Source organism: Tamandua tetradactyla, chromosome X, assembly GCF_023851605.1.
Source record: "Tamandua tetradactyla isolate mTamTet1 chromosome X, mTamTet1.pri, whole genome shotgun sequence".
NCBI classification, from domain to species: domain Eukaryota; kingdom Metazoa; phylum Chordata; class Mammalia; order Pilosa; family Myrmecophagidae; genus Tamandua; species Tamandua tetradactyla.
In genome coordinates, this window is record NC_135353.1 from 116,140,522 (window position 1) to 116,160,498 (window position 19,977).

The 19,977-nt window shown below is 39.9% G+C and overlaps 1 protein-coding gene across 3 annotated transcripts in view; it reads left to right on the forward strand.

Moving 5' to 3' along the window:
* SMC1A (structural maintenance of chromosomes 1A) overlaps positions 1-3,426 on the forward strand; it is a 36,929-nt gene extending 33,503 nt beyond the window's left edge. The window contains exons 22-23 of one of the 3 annotated variants that reach the window (XM_077145359.1): positions 174-284; positions 730-3,426. In XM_077145359.1, coding sequence (XP_077001474.1) covers positions 174-284; positions 730-813 — 195 coding nt within the window. In that variant the 3' untranslated portion in view covers positions 814-3,426. The remainder of the gene's footprint in view (positions 1-173; positions 285-729) is intronic. The other 2 variants (XM_077145357.1, XM_077145358.1) reach the window with 2 other exon arrangements.
* Positions 3,427-19,977: the final 16,551 nt, after the last annotated feature.

Sequence of the window (19,977 nt, forward strand, 5' to 3'; positions counted from 1 at the left end):
GGCTAGGCCAAGGGGCATCCACGCTGTGGTGCTGTCAGTGGACTCCTCTCAGGCTCTGTTGTCCCCACCCTCAACCTAGTCCCTCATCCCCTCTGCCTCCTGGTTCTTACTGGAATGCACAAGAGACTGTTAAGGCTTGATCCTTGCTAAGTACCTGGTGGCCCTTCCCACAGGTGGCAAATTATATCAAGGAGCAGTCAACTTGCAACTTCCAGGCCATCGTCATCTCTCTCAAGGAGGAATTCTATACCAAGGCTGAGAGTCTCATTGGAGTCTATCCCGAGGTAGGGCAGGACTGGCTCAGGAACCAGCCCCACTTCCTGCCTGACTCCCCAGGGCAGGAAAGGAAGGCTGCAGTAGAGGGGAAAAGGGGTAGGGGGCAGGGGAGCGTAGGGAATGAGGTCTTGAATGGCCATCTGGGCTTGTTGGAGCCCTATCCTGGAGGCTAGGCTAGGCCAGCACAGCTGGGCAGGGCCATTGCATTTGGGGACAGGTGGAAAGGCCAGGCAGAGGCAGCCAGATGTTGCAGAAAAGGAGAAGTGTGCAGAGATAGGCAGGGAGAGAGAGCACATGGGACTGAGTACATCCTGTGCCACCCAGAGAGAACCACTGCCTGGGCTTTAGGCAGGTATGTAGGGAGGAGGGTTCGAGACCCCCAGTCCTGAGGTGCTAGACCCTCTTAACTCTCTCCTTACAATTTTATTTTTCTTTTTCTCCCTCCTCCTTCAGCAAGGGGACTGTGTGATCAGCAAAGTCCTGACCTTCGACCTCACCAAGTACCCAGATGCCAACCCCAACCCCAATGAGCAGTAGCATTAGTTCTGACCTCCTACCCCGCCTGGATTCCTAAGCTTCCCCTCCCCCAATCTCTGGCTATTTGACTCCCAACCTTCCCCAATGTCCTGGCCCTCTTTGGTATAGTCAAGGGATTTATGCACTGCTATCAAGCATGAAGAGGAACTGAGGTGATGTTAGCTCTGGAACAAAAATTCCTAAGCTACAGGGATCATCCTGGCCTCTGGAAGGAGGTGCTAAGCTCACCTGAACTGTGCTGAACAGGGCCATCTGTCCATCCCTACCCCCATCACCCATAATCATGGTTCCCTTGGGCCCCTTGCCCACTGTGTTGGGGTATGTATGTGTGTGTAAGCACGTGTGCATGTGGGTGTGTTTGCAAACTAATAAAGATAATGGAGACCTGTTTTAGAAGAAGCCTAGGCTGAATTTGATTCCAAGAAAGCTTAGGTGAACAGAACCCCAGATATGGGCATAGGTGCTCAGGACCTCATAGGAGTCTTAGGCAGTCACCTGAAACTGCCCTCATTCATTCACTCACTCATTCATTCCTGTATTCATCAAATACGTACCGAACACCCACTGTTTATCAGACTCTATGCTACAAATACAGAGCTGAATCAGATGTGATCTCTTCCTTACTAGTAAGGAGATGGAATGGATTCACAAATTACTGTGGTTAGTTCACTGTCATATGTATAGGTACTTGACTTTTTGAAGAGGAAGAGCCCCTCCAGGCTTCCTAGAGAAGGTCACATTTGACCTGGACCTTGACAAATTGGTAGGATTTAGTCAGGCACTAGGAGCAGAGCATGGTCTCTGGGGACAGTTATGGGTTCTAGTCCCATTTTGATCACTTACTTGTTGTTTGACCTTGGGCAAGTCAGTTGACCTTTCTGTGCCTCAGTTTCCTCATCTGTAAAATGAGGCTAATGATATTACCTACCTCATAGGATATAATGATGTCAAGTTCCTCACTGGAGGCCTTATCCCTGCTTGGAGCCCACCAGGTGCCGACCCTTCAGAATATAACTGCCTCATATCTGGATCCCTGTGGACTTCTGATCCTGGCTGTTAGGGACACTGGCTATTAGGGACAGAAGGGGCCTCCAAATCTAGGGTGCCCTGCCCTAGTTGCTGGGGAAATCCCAGGGCACTAATGGGGTTTACCTGGTAAGTGAGGGCCTAAGGAAGCGTATATTTTCAATCATGTGTGATGACCAGGTACCTGGGCCCCAATCTGAGTTATAAGGAAGTAGGGGAGAGGTAGCCTGGGCCACATCCCAGCCTAACGTGAGTTTCCTTTAGGGAACAGACTTTGTTAGTTGTAGAGGCTGTGGAGATGCAGCAAAATCTGGTGCAATGAATTCAGACTTTACTCATTCATGTACACTGTCAGATATTTGTCTTATCCTAATCTACATTTTACTTTTTTGTTTTTTAAAAGTTGGATCAATTCTAATTGTCCAAATAATGCATGAATTTATTGTCCTTTTAAGAAATTAGACTGTCATAAAACTAGCCCCCTTCAACCACCACTTCCAACTCTGATTCCTTTCCTCTCAGCCACTCTTATCTGCTATTTTCTTTGTTGTACACCCATCTAGCCCTTAAAACGTTTATATACATTTATGAATTCATTGCAAATACTTGTGTTTAATGTAAATGTTATATTGAATTTTCTGCAATTTACTTTCTTAACAATGTTTTGAGGTCTGCTTGTTGCTAAATTTAGATTCAGTTTATTCTTTGTAATTGCTGTTTGCCACCATATGACTGCCACATTTTACTTACTCAGTTTTTTTTTGACAGACATTAAGACTTGTCAGTTGTTGCTATTACAAAGTGCTACATGGAGCATCCTTATGCATGTGTATAAGTGTGTGTGTAAAAGTACGTGTGTGAAAGTTTACCTAGGGTTGATACCTAGAATTGGAATTCATGGAGACATAGGATATTTGCACTTTTGTTTTTAATAGATACTTCCAAATTGCCCAACTGTATTATTTACTCATTTTTCTTGAGGTCATCTTAGGTCTAGCATTGTCTATATACTTTAATTTCATCCTAAGCGGTGATATCCATGAAATCGCAGGTTTGGTATGCTAATTGTGTGTTTTTCTAATACATATTAAAAAGCATAGCTATTAAAGAAATTTAATTTGTTTGTGTTTAACTAATTCAAAAAAATCACATACTGCTAGTGGTACATATACCGTACATTGGGGAATGCTGAAATAATGTGTAAGAGTACAACCTGGGAATCAGGCCTGGTTCGAATCCTGTCTGTAGAAACTTGGGCAATTTATTTCGCCTCTGAACCTCAGCTTCTCATCTATAGTAGGAGCCATTGCTATTCTCCCCACTTTCGAGATGAGGAAACAGGCCCCAAAAGGCTGAGTGAGTCAAGCAAAAGCGGTCCAGTTGACAGATAACAGCTTGTATTTGAACCCAGGTCCTCTGATTCAGTCTACTCCTTTCTCCACTATAAATGTGGCTGTCAACCTAGGCTGTGTGTCAGAACCACTTGTGAAACTCCTTTGCCTTTCTAAAAATCAAAGTATGTATATATAGGGTTTAAAAAAAAAGTAAAGAAGGACTTATAATGAAAAGTGGCAGTCCTCTGCCACACCCCTACATCCAGAGAATGTCTAGCTTTTAAATAAACTCCTCTGGTTCGCCCCTAGAAATCTGATTCAGTGGGTGTGGGTAATAATCTGGATAAACTAATTTCTACCTCCCAGAGTAGAAAGGATTACATGAGATGCCTTGGGCTAAAGCACTGGCACACAGGAGCAAAAAGTGCTACAAAGGAGCCTAGAGAAAAGTTGAGATCAGGGAGGTGAGATGACTTGTCCAAAATTCCAATGATTCAGTGGCAGAGCCTAGACTTAAGCTCAGATCTCTTGAGTGCTTGGCTCAGGGCTCTTTGCCATTGTTCCACACTGCCTCCTATCTTCTTGAGGCAACAAGGTACTCAGGAGGGCACCCACTGCTGTATGTTTCCAAAAGCAAGCTGGATGCAAGTAGAATCTCAAGATCCTCTTGGAAGACTTTAGGTTGAATCATTGTGGACACTTGTAGCATTGGTCTAGGGAGTTGAGTACTCAGAAGAGTATCTACCGTTAATGGAGCACTTTGCTCTCTGGTAGTTACAGTGTTGCACTCTAGGAACACAAAGATGGGTCAAATCTTTATCCTGTTTTTAAGGAACTCAGTCTAATTAAGGAGAAAATTCATAGTTGATGACATCACAGGGAGACATACAATATGACTAGTGATATCACAGCAGCACAGAAAAAGGTAGATTCAGGGAAGGCATCTTGTAGTCCAGGGAGTGACACCTGTTCTGAATTTTGAGGGACTATTAAGAATTGGCCAAGTGAAGATAGTTGAAGGAATTTCCAGGTAGTGGAAACAGTATGGACAAAGGCCTGAAGGCAAGAAACAGCAAAGCAATCTAGGAATACCAAAGCTTAGTTTGCTGGGTGAGGAGGAAAGCACCTAGAAATGAAGCTGGACAGGTAGGGACCAAATTTGAGTAGGGTCTTAGGTCCCAGCCAAGGAATTCATGTTATCTTTCTGACAAGCCAGTGTGGAAATGGATTGGATTAGATGCTTGTGCTATATCCTTCTATGCCTGTAGTTTCCCAGTCCCTCAACCTCAAATACTTTATTTTTTACTTATTTTGTCTTTGAATAAGCAAGCTAAAAGCATCTTGCTAAGCGTTTATCCCCAGCAATAAGCACGGTGCCTGACACATAACAGGCACTCCATAGTTTTTGAGTGAGTGGATGCATGAATGAATGCATTTGTGAAGGAGGGAATGAAGGTTAGTTAGGAAACTACTGCAAAAGACCATGAGGCCTGCTATAGGGCAAGAGCATAGGAATGAAAAAGTGAGAAGGAATGAGCTGTTAAGCAAAGGTGATAAACTGTACTTGGTGACTGATTATTGGATGTGGAAGGTGACTGAGTATAGAATGAATATCCATTAATATCCAGTATTTCTACCCTCTCTTAATCCTTCCTTGACCATTTCCGAATCAGAATTAGCCTCCTCAACAACTGGAATTTCACCATCAAGTTGGTTAAGCATTCTCTGTGTGCTCCTCCCTCCCCGAGCCGTTGATTCATTCATCCAGGTCAATAAATCTTGGCTAAGTACCTCTGTGCAGTTAGGCTCTTCCAGGCCAGGACTCCACCCCTTCTATCCTACCTCAAGAGATGTTTCTGAGGGCTATCCCAGGCAAGACTTATTATCCCTCATACAATGACAAAGAGATGCCCTGAATCTTAAGCCTATAAGGGAACTTAAAGACTGTCCATCCCCCTACTGAAGCTCTCAGAGGGGAAGGAACTTGCCCAAGATCCAGTTGCTAGGAAGTGGTGAAGCCAGCGCTGAAATCTAAATTCCCTTTCCACATCACCTCTAGAGCCTAGACACATCCCATCACAGACCAGGACAGACAGAGGTGGTCAGAAAGAAGGTAGGGGCCTTGAAAGTTGATGTGTTGAACAGTCCAAACAAGATGCTTGCCAATTACAGTGCCTCCTTCTGAAAACCCTCAGTAAGCCTGCCATGCCCACAGCCCCTCTAAGAGATTTCTTAAGCGTAAGTTTTCATCCTCTACCATGTGACCTCACAGTCCTGGCCACAGATGTTAGATTGGGATAGTATCCCTCTCCAGCAGCTGAAAGTCTAGGCTGGCCAGCTCGCCTCTCAGGTGGTGGCCTGTATCTAATGGCAAAAGCACAAAACAATCAGATCCTCTTTTAGGAGGCCAAGTGAAAGACATTCAGAGAAAGCAAACAACTAGAGTTTAGTGAGGCGGAAGTGGTGGATGAGGGGTGGCCAGAATCTGAAGTGACAAAGAGCTGCAAAAACCGTAAGTATATGTCATGAGACATTTGTATCATGAAATTGTGAGGGCATAGGTAGCAGAAATGTCCTCTTCTGAAGTAGAAGTAGAAGGCAACAGTGGGCCAAAAGGACAAAAAGCCATGAAGCAAAAGAAGCCACATTGTAGCATCAGCCATGAGGGCACAAAAACCATAAGACAAAACTCTGAATATGTGAAATCCATGAAGCAGCAAGAGGCCTGAATAAACAAGATCCATGAGGCAGCAGAAGCTACGATTCTTCAAGAGCCACAGATAGCTGGGACCACATGGCAGCAAGGCAACAGGAATCTAAAAGGCAGCAGAAGTTACAAAGCATGCAGAAGCTATCATGCAGAGAATCCCTGGATTATAGGAACTGAAACTGCAAGAGGCATGAAGCTGCTGGAACCAGGACTCTTGAAAGATGTGGGGTAGCAAGGGCCATGAGCTAGCAAGGAGGGAAACAGAAAGAAGTTAGGTGGTAACAGTAGGAGTGGTAGAAATAGAACCAGAAAGTAGTTGAGTCACCATTTTGGGAAGCACTAGAAAAGGGAGCAACAGATGCCTGCAGTTGAGGGGGTGACAAAATAAGCCAGGCTCTAGAACTGCTTTGGATCTCAACCATTTTCAAGTTTCTTTTCTTGTGTGAGGCTGCCTTGGTAGCTGTTTTTGTCTTCTTTATTTCCCTGTAAATGCTTTAATAAAACCCCATTAATAACCAGAGTGTGTTTTTTCTTTCTTGTAATCTAAAGGTTAACACTGTTGTGTGCAGTTTGGATGGGTGGAGAGCAGGGCAGAAGGTCTTCCAATTGGGTTTAAACAAAGACACAAAGGTGGAAATTCAGTCACTGGCACAGGCACTTTTCATTTGTTCACTTGTTCAGGCACTAACTCATTATTCATTCATTAATCATTTACTCAGCCATATATTAATATATTCATTTACTCATTTATTCTCTTTCTGTATTCACTCACTCATACCATTTTTCATCCTTTTCGTTCAGCAAGCATATATTGAGTTCCTGCTGATGCCAGATCCTGTGCTAGGTTCTGGGGATAAATGGATAAGATATCCTCCCTACCCTTCAGGAGTTCATTGTCCAATTCAGGACTCATATAAGTAAGTAGATAAGTGCCCTGAGGATGAGAGATGGCATAACAAATCTAGATGAGGCACAGTGAACACATAGGAAGCATTGGATAGTTCAACCTGGGGTGGGGTGGGGTGGGGGAGTAATCAGGAAAATGTTTATGGGGAGGGGCATTTGAACTGAATTTTGACAGAAAGGTGGATGTTTGTTGAAAGGGAAGAGAACACTCTGCAAACAAGCTGCCTAAGAAAATTTATATGAAGTATGTAGAAGTGCATGGATTTTGGAGCGACTAGATATTGTCCCATGAGGTAGAAAAATGGCAGAAGTCAGGTAATCAAGCTTAGCTTGGACCTTATGGACCTTATGACAATGAGAAGCAATAGAAGGGTTTGAATTAGGGAAGTGACAGAGCCAGATTCAGATTTTAGAAAGATTGTTGGGGGGTGGGGAATATTCAAAATGAAACACCAACTTGAATAATGTACCTGAACAAAAGCATGTGCAAGTGTCATTAGAGGCAGGATTGAAGACATGGGAGTCCCTGAAGGGGGAGATAGTTCTGCCAGAGGACTAAAGAAGACTTTTGGAGGAGGAAGAGGAGGTGGAATTTAAGCTAGGCCCTGAAGAATAGGGAGGATTCCAACTGGTGGAGATGAGGAGGAAGCACATTCTAGGCCTGGGAAACATGAAAAAAAAGCAAGGAGGTGGGAGTAAATATGGCACATTTGGATTAACAAACATCGTAGTTTGCCTGGAGCAAGGGCTGCAATTAAGGGGGAAGCAGGAGGGGAGAGTGCAGGCTTTCTGCTGCATTGGGTCTGGAGGGATAAGGGACTTTTTTTGATGGATAGAAGTGTCCTGTTTTTAGTACTTTTAAAAATTAATACTGTCTCAAGTCCATGTTCATTTTTAAAATAGAAGTAATACATGCACATTGTTAGAAAACAAATTGGTACAGAAGGGCTTGTGAAAAGCAAAAGTCTGCTACCCCGCACATCCCCACCCCCACTGTCACTTTTAACAATTGCCTTTAGTTATTTCTTCTGATCATTACCTCCATATCTAAGTAATATGCTATGTGGGCATTTAAATCGATTTTTTTTTATTAAAGAAACTGGGTTTACAGAAAAAGCATGCATAAAATATAAAATTTCCACATGCCACCCCATTATTAACCCTTTTTTTTAGTGTGGTACATTTGTTAACGATTGGTGAAAGCATATTTTTATTTTTGTAATTGTACTATTAACTAACTGTAGTCCATGGTTTGTATAGTGCTGTTTCATAGATTTAACAAAAAAATTTTTATCTTATTGCCATATGTACAATATAAAATTTCCCCTTTTAACCACATTCAGATATACATTTCAGTGCTTTTAATTATGTTCACAATGTTGTGCTACCATCATATGTGGACATTTTTAAAACTCAATTTCAGACATTGCACGTTGAAATCCTGCTATGACAGATGAGGACTTAGCCCATTCAAAGCATGTTCAACTTCCCTGCTTCTAATATAGTTGTATTTTAGTTTATTGGTTATCGTTCTGAATTTAAGTTAACACCTGTAGTTCTTGTTCCATAAACTAGACAGGATTTCTTGACCAAAACTTTGTAAGATGAAAATATCCTTTCCTTTAGCCCTTCCCCCCCGCCACCCACCTCCCACCTTCTGCCATCTGCTCTTTTATATTATCAAAGTTAATAACATTGAATTCTCTTCTTTAATCATGAAGTTTTTTGTGCTTTGTCTATAGTTTGGTTTTAAAAGTTGAAAAGCTTTAACAGTGATTATATTAACACACACATACATATACACTATGTAAATATATTCATTGCAGAATCAAATAATGTAGTATTACGTGTTTTGCTTGTAGCAGCTTTTTGTTTTTCCTTAGGTTTCTAAATTTTTTTTTTCATTGTTTTACTTGATCATACATTAAATTTTTTTTTCATCTCAAAAATCTCCATTACAGGTGAGAAAGGGGGAAAATTCAACTTCCCCAAGTGGAGAATTCTTGCTATTCTCACAAGCAGTCTGGACAATCAAAGCTATAGGCTGAGCCCCCAATGTTGGGGTTTGTTCATATGAAACTTAACTCCACAAAGGATAGGTCAAGCCTACTTAAAATTAGGCCTAAGAGTCACCCCCAAGAGAACCTCTTTTGTTGCTCAGACGTGGCCTCTCTCTCCAGCCAACACAACAAACAAAGTCACCACCCTCCCCCTGTCCACGTGGGACACGACTCCCAGGGGTGTGGACCTTCCTGACAATGTGGGACAGAAATCCTAGAATGAACTGAGACTCAGCGTCAAGGGATTGAGAAAACCTTCTCGACCAAAAGGGGGAAGAGTGAAATGAGACAAAGTGTCAATGGCTGAGAGATTCCAAACAGAGTCGAGAGGTTATCCTGGAGGTTATTCTTAGGCATTGAATAGATATCACCTTGTTAGTCAAGATGTAATGGAGACAGTGGCGGAAATCTCGCCTGCTATGCGGGAGACCCAAGTTTGATTCCCGGTACCTGCCCATTGTTAAAAAAAAAAAAGAAAGAAAGAAAGAAAAGATGTAATGGAGACGCTGGACGGAACTGCCTGAAAATGTAGAGCTGTGTTCCAGTAGCCACGTTTCTTGAAGGTGATTGTATAATGATATAGCTTTCACAATGTGACTGTGTGATTGTGAAAACTTTGTGTCTGATGGCTCCTTTTATCTACCTTATCAACAGACAAGTAAAACATGGAATAAAAATAAATAATAGGGGCAACAAATGTTAAATTTAGTTTGAAATGCTAGTGATCAATGAAAGGGAGGGGTAAGAGGTATGGTATGTATGATTTTTTTTCTGTTGTCTTTATTTTTCTGAATTGATGCAAATGTTCTAAGAAATGATCATGATGATGAATATGCAACTATGTGATATTGTGAATTATTTGTTATATATTTAGAACAGCATGAGCATAAGAATGTGGTGTTCTATTTTTTTAATTTTAAATTAATAAAAAAAGAAAAATCTATATATAAAAAAATCTCCATTACATTAGATATTTCATTAAGTCCACTTTTTTCCTCCCAGGAGACCTACTTCCTAGAACCCTCCAACCACTTTCTCCAGTCTCGACTTGTTGCTCTCTAACCCTGATGCATGGTTGTCATCTTGGGGCTTTTCTTCATGCTTTCCTTGGTTGTATCCACCATTTCCTTCTTGGATCCTAGAGCTTTGGCTAGGTTTGGTTTGGTTGTTTCTCTCTTTGTTTTGATGAATCATACCCTCAAGTAACTTTTTCAGAAAGGATGTGAGTCTTTATATGACTGACAATGTCTTTATTCCATTCTCCCACTTGACCATAGAATTTTAGGCTCAACAGCATGTTCCCATAGAACTTGGAGGGCATTGCTCCACTTTCTTCTAGCATCCAGTTTTGATGATAAGAAGTCTGAATTCATTGCTCTTTAGATAACTTTCCCTCATCTCTTGTTTTTCTCTCCTGGGACTCTAATGACATGAATGTTAGATCTTTTGTTACAGTCTTGCAGATCCTGAAGGCTCTATTCAATTTTATTCCCCAGTCTATTTTCTCTCTGTTTAAAAGATTAATTTCTATTGTTCTATGTTTAATTTCACTGAGTCTTTCTTCTGTCCTCTCTGTTGTGCTGTTGAGCCCATCCAGTTTTTTGCTTTGGTTATTGTATTTTTCAGTCCTAAAATTTCCATTTGGTTCTTCTTTATATCTTCTGTTTCTTCACTGAGACATTTTATTTTTTTTTATTTGTTTTAACCACGTTCCAACTGCTCATTGAAGCATTTTTATATTGGCTGCTTAAAAATCCATTAGATTGAAATGCTAGTGATCAGTGAAAGGGGTATGGTATGTATGAATTTTTTTTTCTGTTTTCTTTTTATTTCTTTTTCTGAATTGATGTAAATGTTCTAAGAAATGATCACGATGATGAATATACATACACATACAACTATGTGATGAAAAGAAAGAATGTTCATATTGTATGTTGATTGGTTTTATTAATAAAAATTTTTTTAGAAATCCATATTAGATAATTTTAACATCTCTGTAATCTCAGTGTTGGCTTCTATTGAGTGTCTTCTCGTTCAAGTTGAGATTTTCCTTGTTCTTGGTATGATGAGTGATTTTTTTAATTGAAACTTGAGTATTTGGGGAATCATATTATGAAGTTCTGTATCTTGTCTAGGTCTTTTGTTCTAGTTTACCTCCTCAGACACTGCTCTGGCAATAGAAGAGGCTCACTATCTCCTTGGTGCTAAGTTTCCCTGACTCCACTGATATCATCAGAAGTCTGATCCATCAGACTCCATTGATACTGCAGGAAGAGGTGTTACTTATTACTGCTGAGTGGGTGTGGAAGTTCCAGCTCAGCCTTCACTTGACACCACCTTGTTGGGGAGGTTTGGAGTGCCTTGTTACATCCTGGCAAGTGTGGAAGTCTAAGCTCCTCACTAGGCCTTTGTTGGTGGGCTGGAGTTGGGGGCCACAGTTTTTTCTGTGGTATTTAGCTGAAGAACAGCAGTTATTGTCTAAAACTTTTCAGTTTTGCTAGGCTGCCCCCTTCCTGGTCCTTTGGTTAGAGAATGTAGGCTTTTATTGGGGATTTTCTTTGTCTGTGTCCATTAGCATGTCCGAATACTGGTTCCTCAAGCACAAAGTCTGGGATATGTGAGGTGAAAAGAAAACCAAGGGAACTCACCACTACACTATTACTCTGTTCCCAGGTTCCCTAGCTGGTTTGCCTTGCCACCTTTCAGAGTTTTCTTATGTTTATTTTTCATATACTTTCTAGGAATTTTAGCTATACTTAGTGGAAGGAATAGGGGAATATAATACTCCATTTCCTATTCCCTCCCTTTTTTTTTTGTATGCTATATGGTGGGGGTCAAGTTTCATTCTTTTTCCATGTGAGTATCCTGTTATTGCAGCACCATTTGTTGACATTTTTTTTGGGGGGGGGGGGGGTGTAGGTGTGGGAAGTGTACAGGCCAGGAATTGAACTCAGGTTTCCCACATGGCAGACAAGAATTCTACTACTGAACTACCCTTGCACCCCCCTCTCCCTTCTTTAAACTGCTATTTTAAAAAAAATTTATTCTTAGTGTTCTGAAATTTCACAATTATGTGTTTAGGTTTATGGTCTTTTGTTATTCATTGTAGTGGTCATTTGGTAGGTAGGTGTCTACTTTCTGAAGTCTTTTACTCTGGGAAATTCTCATATTTATTTGATACAATTCTCTACTTTACTCCATTTTCTTTGTTCTTTCATCTGAAACTCCTTAAAGTTGAATGTTGGACCTCCAGAATTGATCTTTTATAGTTTTTTATTCATTCTCTCCTATTTCCAACTCTCCCTTCCTCCCTTTCTCTCTCACCTAACTCCCCTCCCTCCCCCCTCCCATCATCATTCTCTCTTTCCCTTCCTTTTGTTTTTGTCTTACTTTCTGGGAAAAGATTTAACTTTAACACCCAGCCCTTCTATTGCATTTCTTTAAATTTTTGCAGTCATATATTTAGTTTCCAAGTATTTGTATTCTCTTTTCATTATTTATAGCATCTTGTTCTTGTTTTATGGATGCACTGTCATCATGAATCCAAAGATAATAAGTAGAGGTATTTATTAGATGTCTTCTGTCATTTGAAATATCTATTTCCTCTGGGATTTTTTTCCAGACTGCTTATTTTGGTTCCCTTCATGTTGCAGTGTTTTCTCAAATGTCTGGTGATATGTAGTTGATTACTGATATTTAAGGATTCTGCAATAAAAATCTGATTGGGAGCTCTGTATATGGGGGTAAGGCTAGGCTTTCTTCCAAGGTGATTGGTTGAGAACTGACTGTTACGCCTCAGTATCTCTGAATGATAGAATGCAAAGATCTTTTCTCTGAGGTTGTTCCATTTCCATAGGGAAGAACCTCTGCTCTCTGCCTATGGAAAGACACATGTCTGTTGTGCATTGTGCACAAGGGAATGGGTTGACAATTTGATATGCAGCCTTTCAATTAATCTCCCTGTTTTTAGCCCCATTCTCACCCTTCACCATACCTGACATTGTCAAGACCCAAGAAACTTCAGGATTCTGCACAGAAAGATCAGCCCCTTCCTCAGTGGCATCTACTCCATGCATACTCCAACCTTTGGCTTCTTCCTCCGTGCTTCATCAGTCGCCATTCTTCCATTTACTTTCCATCTCCCAGAAGCATGTTAAAATCTTTCTTTTACTGATGGACCTGCTCCCATTCTCATCATCATTTGTGTTTTTATGCCTTTTTTTATTCATTTGCTATCATTGTAGCAGAGTCTCAGGAGGGAGTGGAGAGAAATACAGGCGGTAAGTTTACCATCTTGACCTAGAAATCTATTAGTCTACTTTCAACTGTTTGATTTTTGTTCTTCTGGCAATTATCTTCATATCTCTAAATAATATACAGATTTTTCTATTTATCAATTTATCAACTTTAGACATTATCTGTGAACCATTATCAAAGAAAACAACAAGGGCTGGAGAGGATGTGGAGAAAGAGACACACTTATCCACTGTTGGTGAGAATGTAAAATATTACAACCTCTGTGGAAGGCAGTTTGGTGGTTCCTCAGGAAGCCAAGTATAGAATTTCCATATGATCCAGCAATACCATTGCAAGGTATTGATTCAGAGGATATGAGGGCAAGGACACAAAGGGACATTTGCACACCAATGTTTATAGTAGTAGCATTATTTACAATTTTGAAGAGATGGAAACAGCCAAAATGTCCATCAACAGATGAGTAGCTAAACAAGCTGCTGTATATACATACGATGGAATATTACACCGCTATAAGACAGAATAAAGTCATGAAGCATGTAACACTGTGGATAGACTTTGAGGACATTATGCTGAGTGAGATTAGCCAGAAACAAAAGGACAAATACTGTATGGTCTCACTGACATAAACTAACATTAATGAAAGAACTTGGAAAATTTCTGTTAAGAACAGAGGTTATCAGGAGATAGAAATAGGGTGGACATTGGGTAATTTGAGCTGAAGGGATACAGATTGTGCAACAGGACTGATTGTAAAAATTCAGAAATGGATAGCACAATACTACCTGATTGTAGCACAATCATGTAAGTACACTGAATGAAGCTGAATGTGAGAATGATAAAGGGAGGAGGGCTGGGGGCACATATGAAACCAAAAGGAAAGATAAATGATAAAGACTGAGATGGTATAATCTAGGAATGCCTAGAGTATACAATGATAGTGAGTAAATGTGCAAATTTAAAAAATGTTTTTGCATGAAGAAGAACAAAGGAATGTCAGTATTGCAGGGTGTTGAAAATAGATGGTCATTCATATTTTAAAACTTCAACTTCTGTATGAGATTAAAGTGAGAAATGTTTGGTACAAAATTTATATTTTGACTAGTGTATTTCCTAATTTAAGTTATATAGACAGTTTAATTGAACATCATAAATACAAGGAACCTTGAATGGGGCATAAGATTTTGTAGGTTTGTCCAGGTGTGTGATGCCCCAATAAATACCAGAGTGATTTGAACAGTGAATACAGAAATATTTGCAAAGTCCCCTTGGGGGAATGGTGAGAAAGGGGGGAAATTCAACTTCCCCATTTGGAGAATTCCTGATATTTTCACAAGCAGTGGGGACAACCTAATCAATAAGCCGAGCTCTCAGTCTTGGAGTTTGTTCCTCTGAAATTTATCCCCGCAAAGGATAGACTAAGCCTACTCAAAAGTAGGCCTAAGAGTCACCCCCAGAGAAACTCTTTTGTTGCTCAAATGTGGCCTATCTCTCTCTCAGCCAACATGGCAAGTGAACTCACTGCCCTCCTCGTCTCTACGCAGGACATGACTCCCAGGGGTGTAAACCTCCCTGACAATGTGGGACAGAAATCCTAGAATGAGCTGGGACTTAGCATCAAGAGATTGAGAAAATCTTCTCGACTGAAAGGGGGAGGAGAGAAGTGAGACAAAATAAATTGTCAAGGGCTGAGATATTTCAAACAGAGTTGAGAGGTTAACCTGAAGGTTATTCTTATGCATTATATAGATATCCCTTTTCAGTTTATGGTGTATTAGAGAGGCTAAAAGGAAGTACTTGAAACTGTAGAGCTGTACTCCAGTAGCCTTGTTTCTTGAAGATAATTGTATGAAGATATAACATTTACAATGTGACTGTGTGATTGTGAAAGACTTGTGTCTGGTGTTCCCTTTATCTAGGGTATTGGACAGGTGAGTAAAAATATGAATAAAAAATAAACAAATAGGGGGAACAAAGGTTAAAATATATTGGGCAGTTGGAAATACTAGTGGTCAATGAGAGGGACAGGGAGGGGTAAGGGGTATGGTATGCATGAGTTTTTTCTTTTTATTTTTCTGGATTGATACAAATGTTCTAAAAAATCATGGTGATGAATGTACTACTATGTGATGATATTGTGAGCCATTGATTGTACACCATGTATGGAATGTTTGTATATTAAGAATGTTTGTGTTTGTATGTTTTGTCGATAAAAATATTAAAAAAGAAAAACAAGCAATAAAAACAAAAAAAGGTTAATATTTACTGTATATTTTGTTCTGTAGCCATAATTGAGTCATGCATAGCTTTGCCTATAGATTATTCTAAAAGTTGAAAGCCAATGAAGTATTTACATTATTTTGAGTATGTAAATATCATTCCTCACAAATCCAATTAGTGTATTAGGATTACATTTTCTTTTTCACCCCTGGAGTTTCTAATTCCTTTTCTTTTTTCCTAGTATTGTCTGACTTTATCACCTTCTTAAGTTGTAGCAAATTCTCAAGGAAAGCATCAAATCATTTGGATCCCCTCTTTTCCAAGATAACTTCTTCCTGGAGCCCTCCATCTTGCTGCTTCAATTTGGACTGATTACTCTGTAGGCCTGCAGCACAGCTGTCATCCTGGGGCATCCCTTCATTACTCTTCTGGGTTGGACCCAATCTACCCTGGAACCTATATCTTCCTCTTTCTTAGCTTACCCCCTTGTAGTTCTCCAATATCCATTCCACTCCTCGCCCATCATGTGACAACTATGAAATTTGTGTGGGATTGACCCTACCACCAGCTCTAAGGGTAGGACTTGACTGGTATATGCCAAGCTGGGTAATTTCATCCTTCCCTTGATACTGTGATGATTGGTTCAGGGATGATCCAGTCACACTGAGGCTTAGGACTTTTGTTCAGTTTTTAAGGAAAAAGGTGACCTGTTTTCCTTGGATATGAACAAAGAAGTGTTTAGCCTATTTGCTGCTTTTAGCCATCCTATGAACATGCTGAAGGCCTATCTTGAAGATGATATGTGGAAGAGAGCAGAGCCAAGAGAATCACAGAGAAAGAGAACCGTATCTCTGATCATACCATGCCTGAAATCTGCCCTATCTATGGACTTTTCAATTAAGCATTAATGCTTAATAAATAATTTTTAAAATAAAATTAATTTATTACTGCTTTGTAAATAAGCATTTATTATTTAAGCCAGTTTGAGTTGGGTTTTCTATTGGTTTCACCTAAAAGCATCCTAATTTATGCTTTTCTCCCTTTGGAGAAAAGTTGAGTGCATTTCTGTTTATCTGAGGTATATTTGCACTGTATTGGGTGGAAGCACTTTTTTGAAGTATAAGTATGGGAAGAAGGGTAATATGTGAATGTTGAACACCAAAAAAGGGTGAAATCTAGTTGCTGCCTAGCATCTAAATGCCTATCCTGTTTTGGGAGACTCCCCCATGATGTGAGTCTTGGTGGGAGGAAGGGCCACACTTCCTCCAATGAAGGTGGAACATGGTCACATACTTCCTTTCTCTGCCTGCAAAACAGCTAGGGTTGAGTACTCTAGTCCTAGCTTTGAATGTGGAGTCAGCAATGCATGGAAGACAGGAATATATGAAATTAACAGATGGATGATAGATTAAGAGAATATGTTTTCAATATGAAGAACTGACAAAAGATTGATAGAAAAAAGAAGATGGTAAGCCCACCTGGAAAATGGACAAAATTTACGAAGAGTAGTTTATAGAAGGGGAAATGTCAGTAGCTAATGGATATAGTGAGACTTTCAATTCTGTTAATAATTGGAGAAATGGAACTTAAAATAACATTAAGAAATCACTATAAGAATGGCAATGTGTTATCAAGTATTGATGAGGATGTAAGGAAAAGAAAAGCCACGGGTGGGAGTATAAGCTGGTACAGGTATTCCAAAGAGCAATTTAGCAGTACTTCATGAAATTAAATCCAGCAGTTTCATTCTTTGGGTGTATTTCCAGAAAAATTCTCATACGAGTCCTTAAGGAAGTATATTTCAGGTTGTTTGTTGCACCATTGTTTGTGGTAGTGAAGAACTGAAAGCAAGCTAGGTGTCCAGAACCATAGGACAAGATAAGCAAACTGATTCATTGGATGGAATTGTATAAAGCAATTAAAAGTAATGAGCTAGACTTATATATAGCCACTTGGATAGGTTTCCAAAATCCGGTATTGAGTAATATAAGTAGGAAACAGAATGAGATTAATAGTATAATGCCATTTATGTAATGTAAAACAACACTGAATATTTTTCATGTGTATACATATATATAAATAAATGCACGGAAGACGGACTACAAAGATATACACATTAATTATACTAGAATAGTTGGCTAAGGGAAGGAGGAGAATGGGAGTGGAACTACGGATACATGGGGGAAAAATGATAAGATAACACAAAAGAAGGGCCTTGCATGGACCAACAATAATAATATACCATGAATTAAAGAGTATGGTTAACTCAACCCTTAAAGATCATAACAAATAAACCAAAACAACAGAAACGAGAACGACTAGGATTCATTCTCAGCGGCCTGTGATGGTAGGATAAGTCCCGGTGGTGGTAGCAGTGTGGGGAGTAGTACTAGCAGCAGCACTCTATCCAGGCTGTTCCTACAGTGTGCCTTTGCCTATGGATCCTCTTCCCTAGTACCTGCCCCAGTTTCTGAGCCTGATTCTCCGGACCCCTGTGAGCTACCTGGTAACCTTGCAATGAATTCCTTTTCTGCGGAAGTTATACTCGGTTTCTGTTACTTGCATCCAAGAACTGACTTGACCGAACATCAAGCATTTTGTTAAAAAATATCCTCAAATAACTTCTTAAGATAAATTCGGGGTGGTCTTTGCAACTCTGAAAATGTAGTAGTTATTTCATTGTCATGTTTGAAGGATAGTTTGGCTTTAGAATTCTGTTAAAAACAATTTTTCAGGCGGTGCAATGGTGGCTCAGTGGCAGAGTTCTCACCTGCCATGTCAAAGACCCAGGTTCGGTTCCTGGTACCTGCCCATGCAAAATTAATATTAATAATAATTTTTCCTCTGACTTTTTAAGGTATTGCTTTTAGCATGCAGTGTTGATGTTTAGACAACAGATGCTAATGACATTCTCATTCCTTTGTCAGCGACCTGTTTTCCCTGCCAATGGAAGCTAAAATGTTTTTCCTTATGTTTAATATTATGTCTAGAAGTGGATTTTTCCCTATCTGTTTTGGTTGGTGGACACTTTCAATCTGAAGATATGTCCTGCTACTGTGGGAAATCATTATTTTATTTCTTTGATCATATCCTCTGTTTATGTTCTCTGTCTCCCTTTTTGGAACTCTTATCAGTTGGATGTTGGGTCTCCTGAATGATCGTCTTTTGCTTTATTTTTTCATATTTCCATGTTTTTGTTATTCTGTATTCTGTGACATTTTCTTGACTTTATCTTCTATTTAATTTTTTACTTTGGCAATCATTTTAAATTTCTAAGCACCATTTCTTTTTCTCCAAAAGCGCCTTTTCATAGCATTCTTTTCTTTTTTTCTGTTATGGATGGCATATCTTATGTGTATGCATGTTTAATAGAACTTTACTGGCATTTGGGGAAAACAGAAGAGAATCACCAAGGCAAAAAGGAAAAATTTTTTTGATTTGTATTTTATTACCAAAACAACATACAGGGCAGGTCACAGTGGCTCACTGGCAGAGCTCTCGCTTGCCATGCCAGAGACCTGGGTTTGATTCCTGGTGCCTGCCCATGCAAAACAACAACAACAACAACATACAAGCATAAACATTCTTAACATACAAACGTTCCATGCATGGTTTACAATCAATAGCTCACAATATCATCACATAGTAGTATATTCATCACCATGATCATTTTTTAGAACGTTTGCATCACTCCAGAAAAAGAAATAAAAAACTCATGCATATCATACCCCTTACCCCTCCCTCTCATTGACCACTAGTATTTCCATCTACTCAATATATTTTAAACTTTGTTCCCCCTATTTTTTCTATACCCCTTACCACTCCCTTTCACTGATCACTAGTATTTCAGTCAACTCAATTGATTTTAACATTTGCTCCCCCTATTATTTGTTTATTTTTAATCGATTTTTTTTACTCATCTGTCAATATCATAGATAAAAGGCACATCAGACACAAGGTTTTCACACTCATATAGTCACATTGCGAAAGCTGTGTCATTATACATTCATGTGCAAGAAACATGGCTCCTGGAACACAGCTCTACAGTTTCAGGCACTTCCCTCTAGCCTCTTTAATATACCTTAAATTAAAAAGGAAATGTCTATGAGATGCGTAAGAATAACCTCCAGGATAACCTCCCGACTCTGAAATCTCTCAGCCACTGACACTTATTTTGTCTCATTTCTCTCTTCCCCCTTTCAGTTGAGAAAGTTTTCTCAATCCCTTGAAGCTGAGTCCCAGCTCATTCTAGGATTTCTGTCCCACTTTGCCAGGAAGGTTCACAACCCTGGGAGTCATGTCCCACATAGAGAGGGGAGGGCAGTGAGTTTGCTTGCCATGTTGGCTGAGAGCGAGATAGGACACATCTGAGCAACAAAAGAGATTCTCTAGGGGTGACTCTTAGGCCTAATTTTAACTAGGCTTAGCCTATCCTTTGCAGGAATAAGTTTCATATGAACAGACTCTGAGCTTGAGGGCTCAGACTATTGCTTTGGTTGTCCCCACTGCTTGCGAGAATATCAGGAATTCTCCAAATGGGGAAGTTGAAATTTCCCCCTTTCTCGCCATTCCCCCAAGGGGACTTTGCAAATACTTTTTTAATTCACTCTTCAAATCAATTGTCTATTCTTCCTTCTGGTTTCATTTGTGCCCC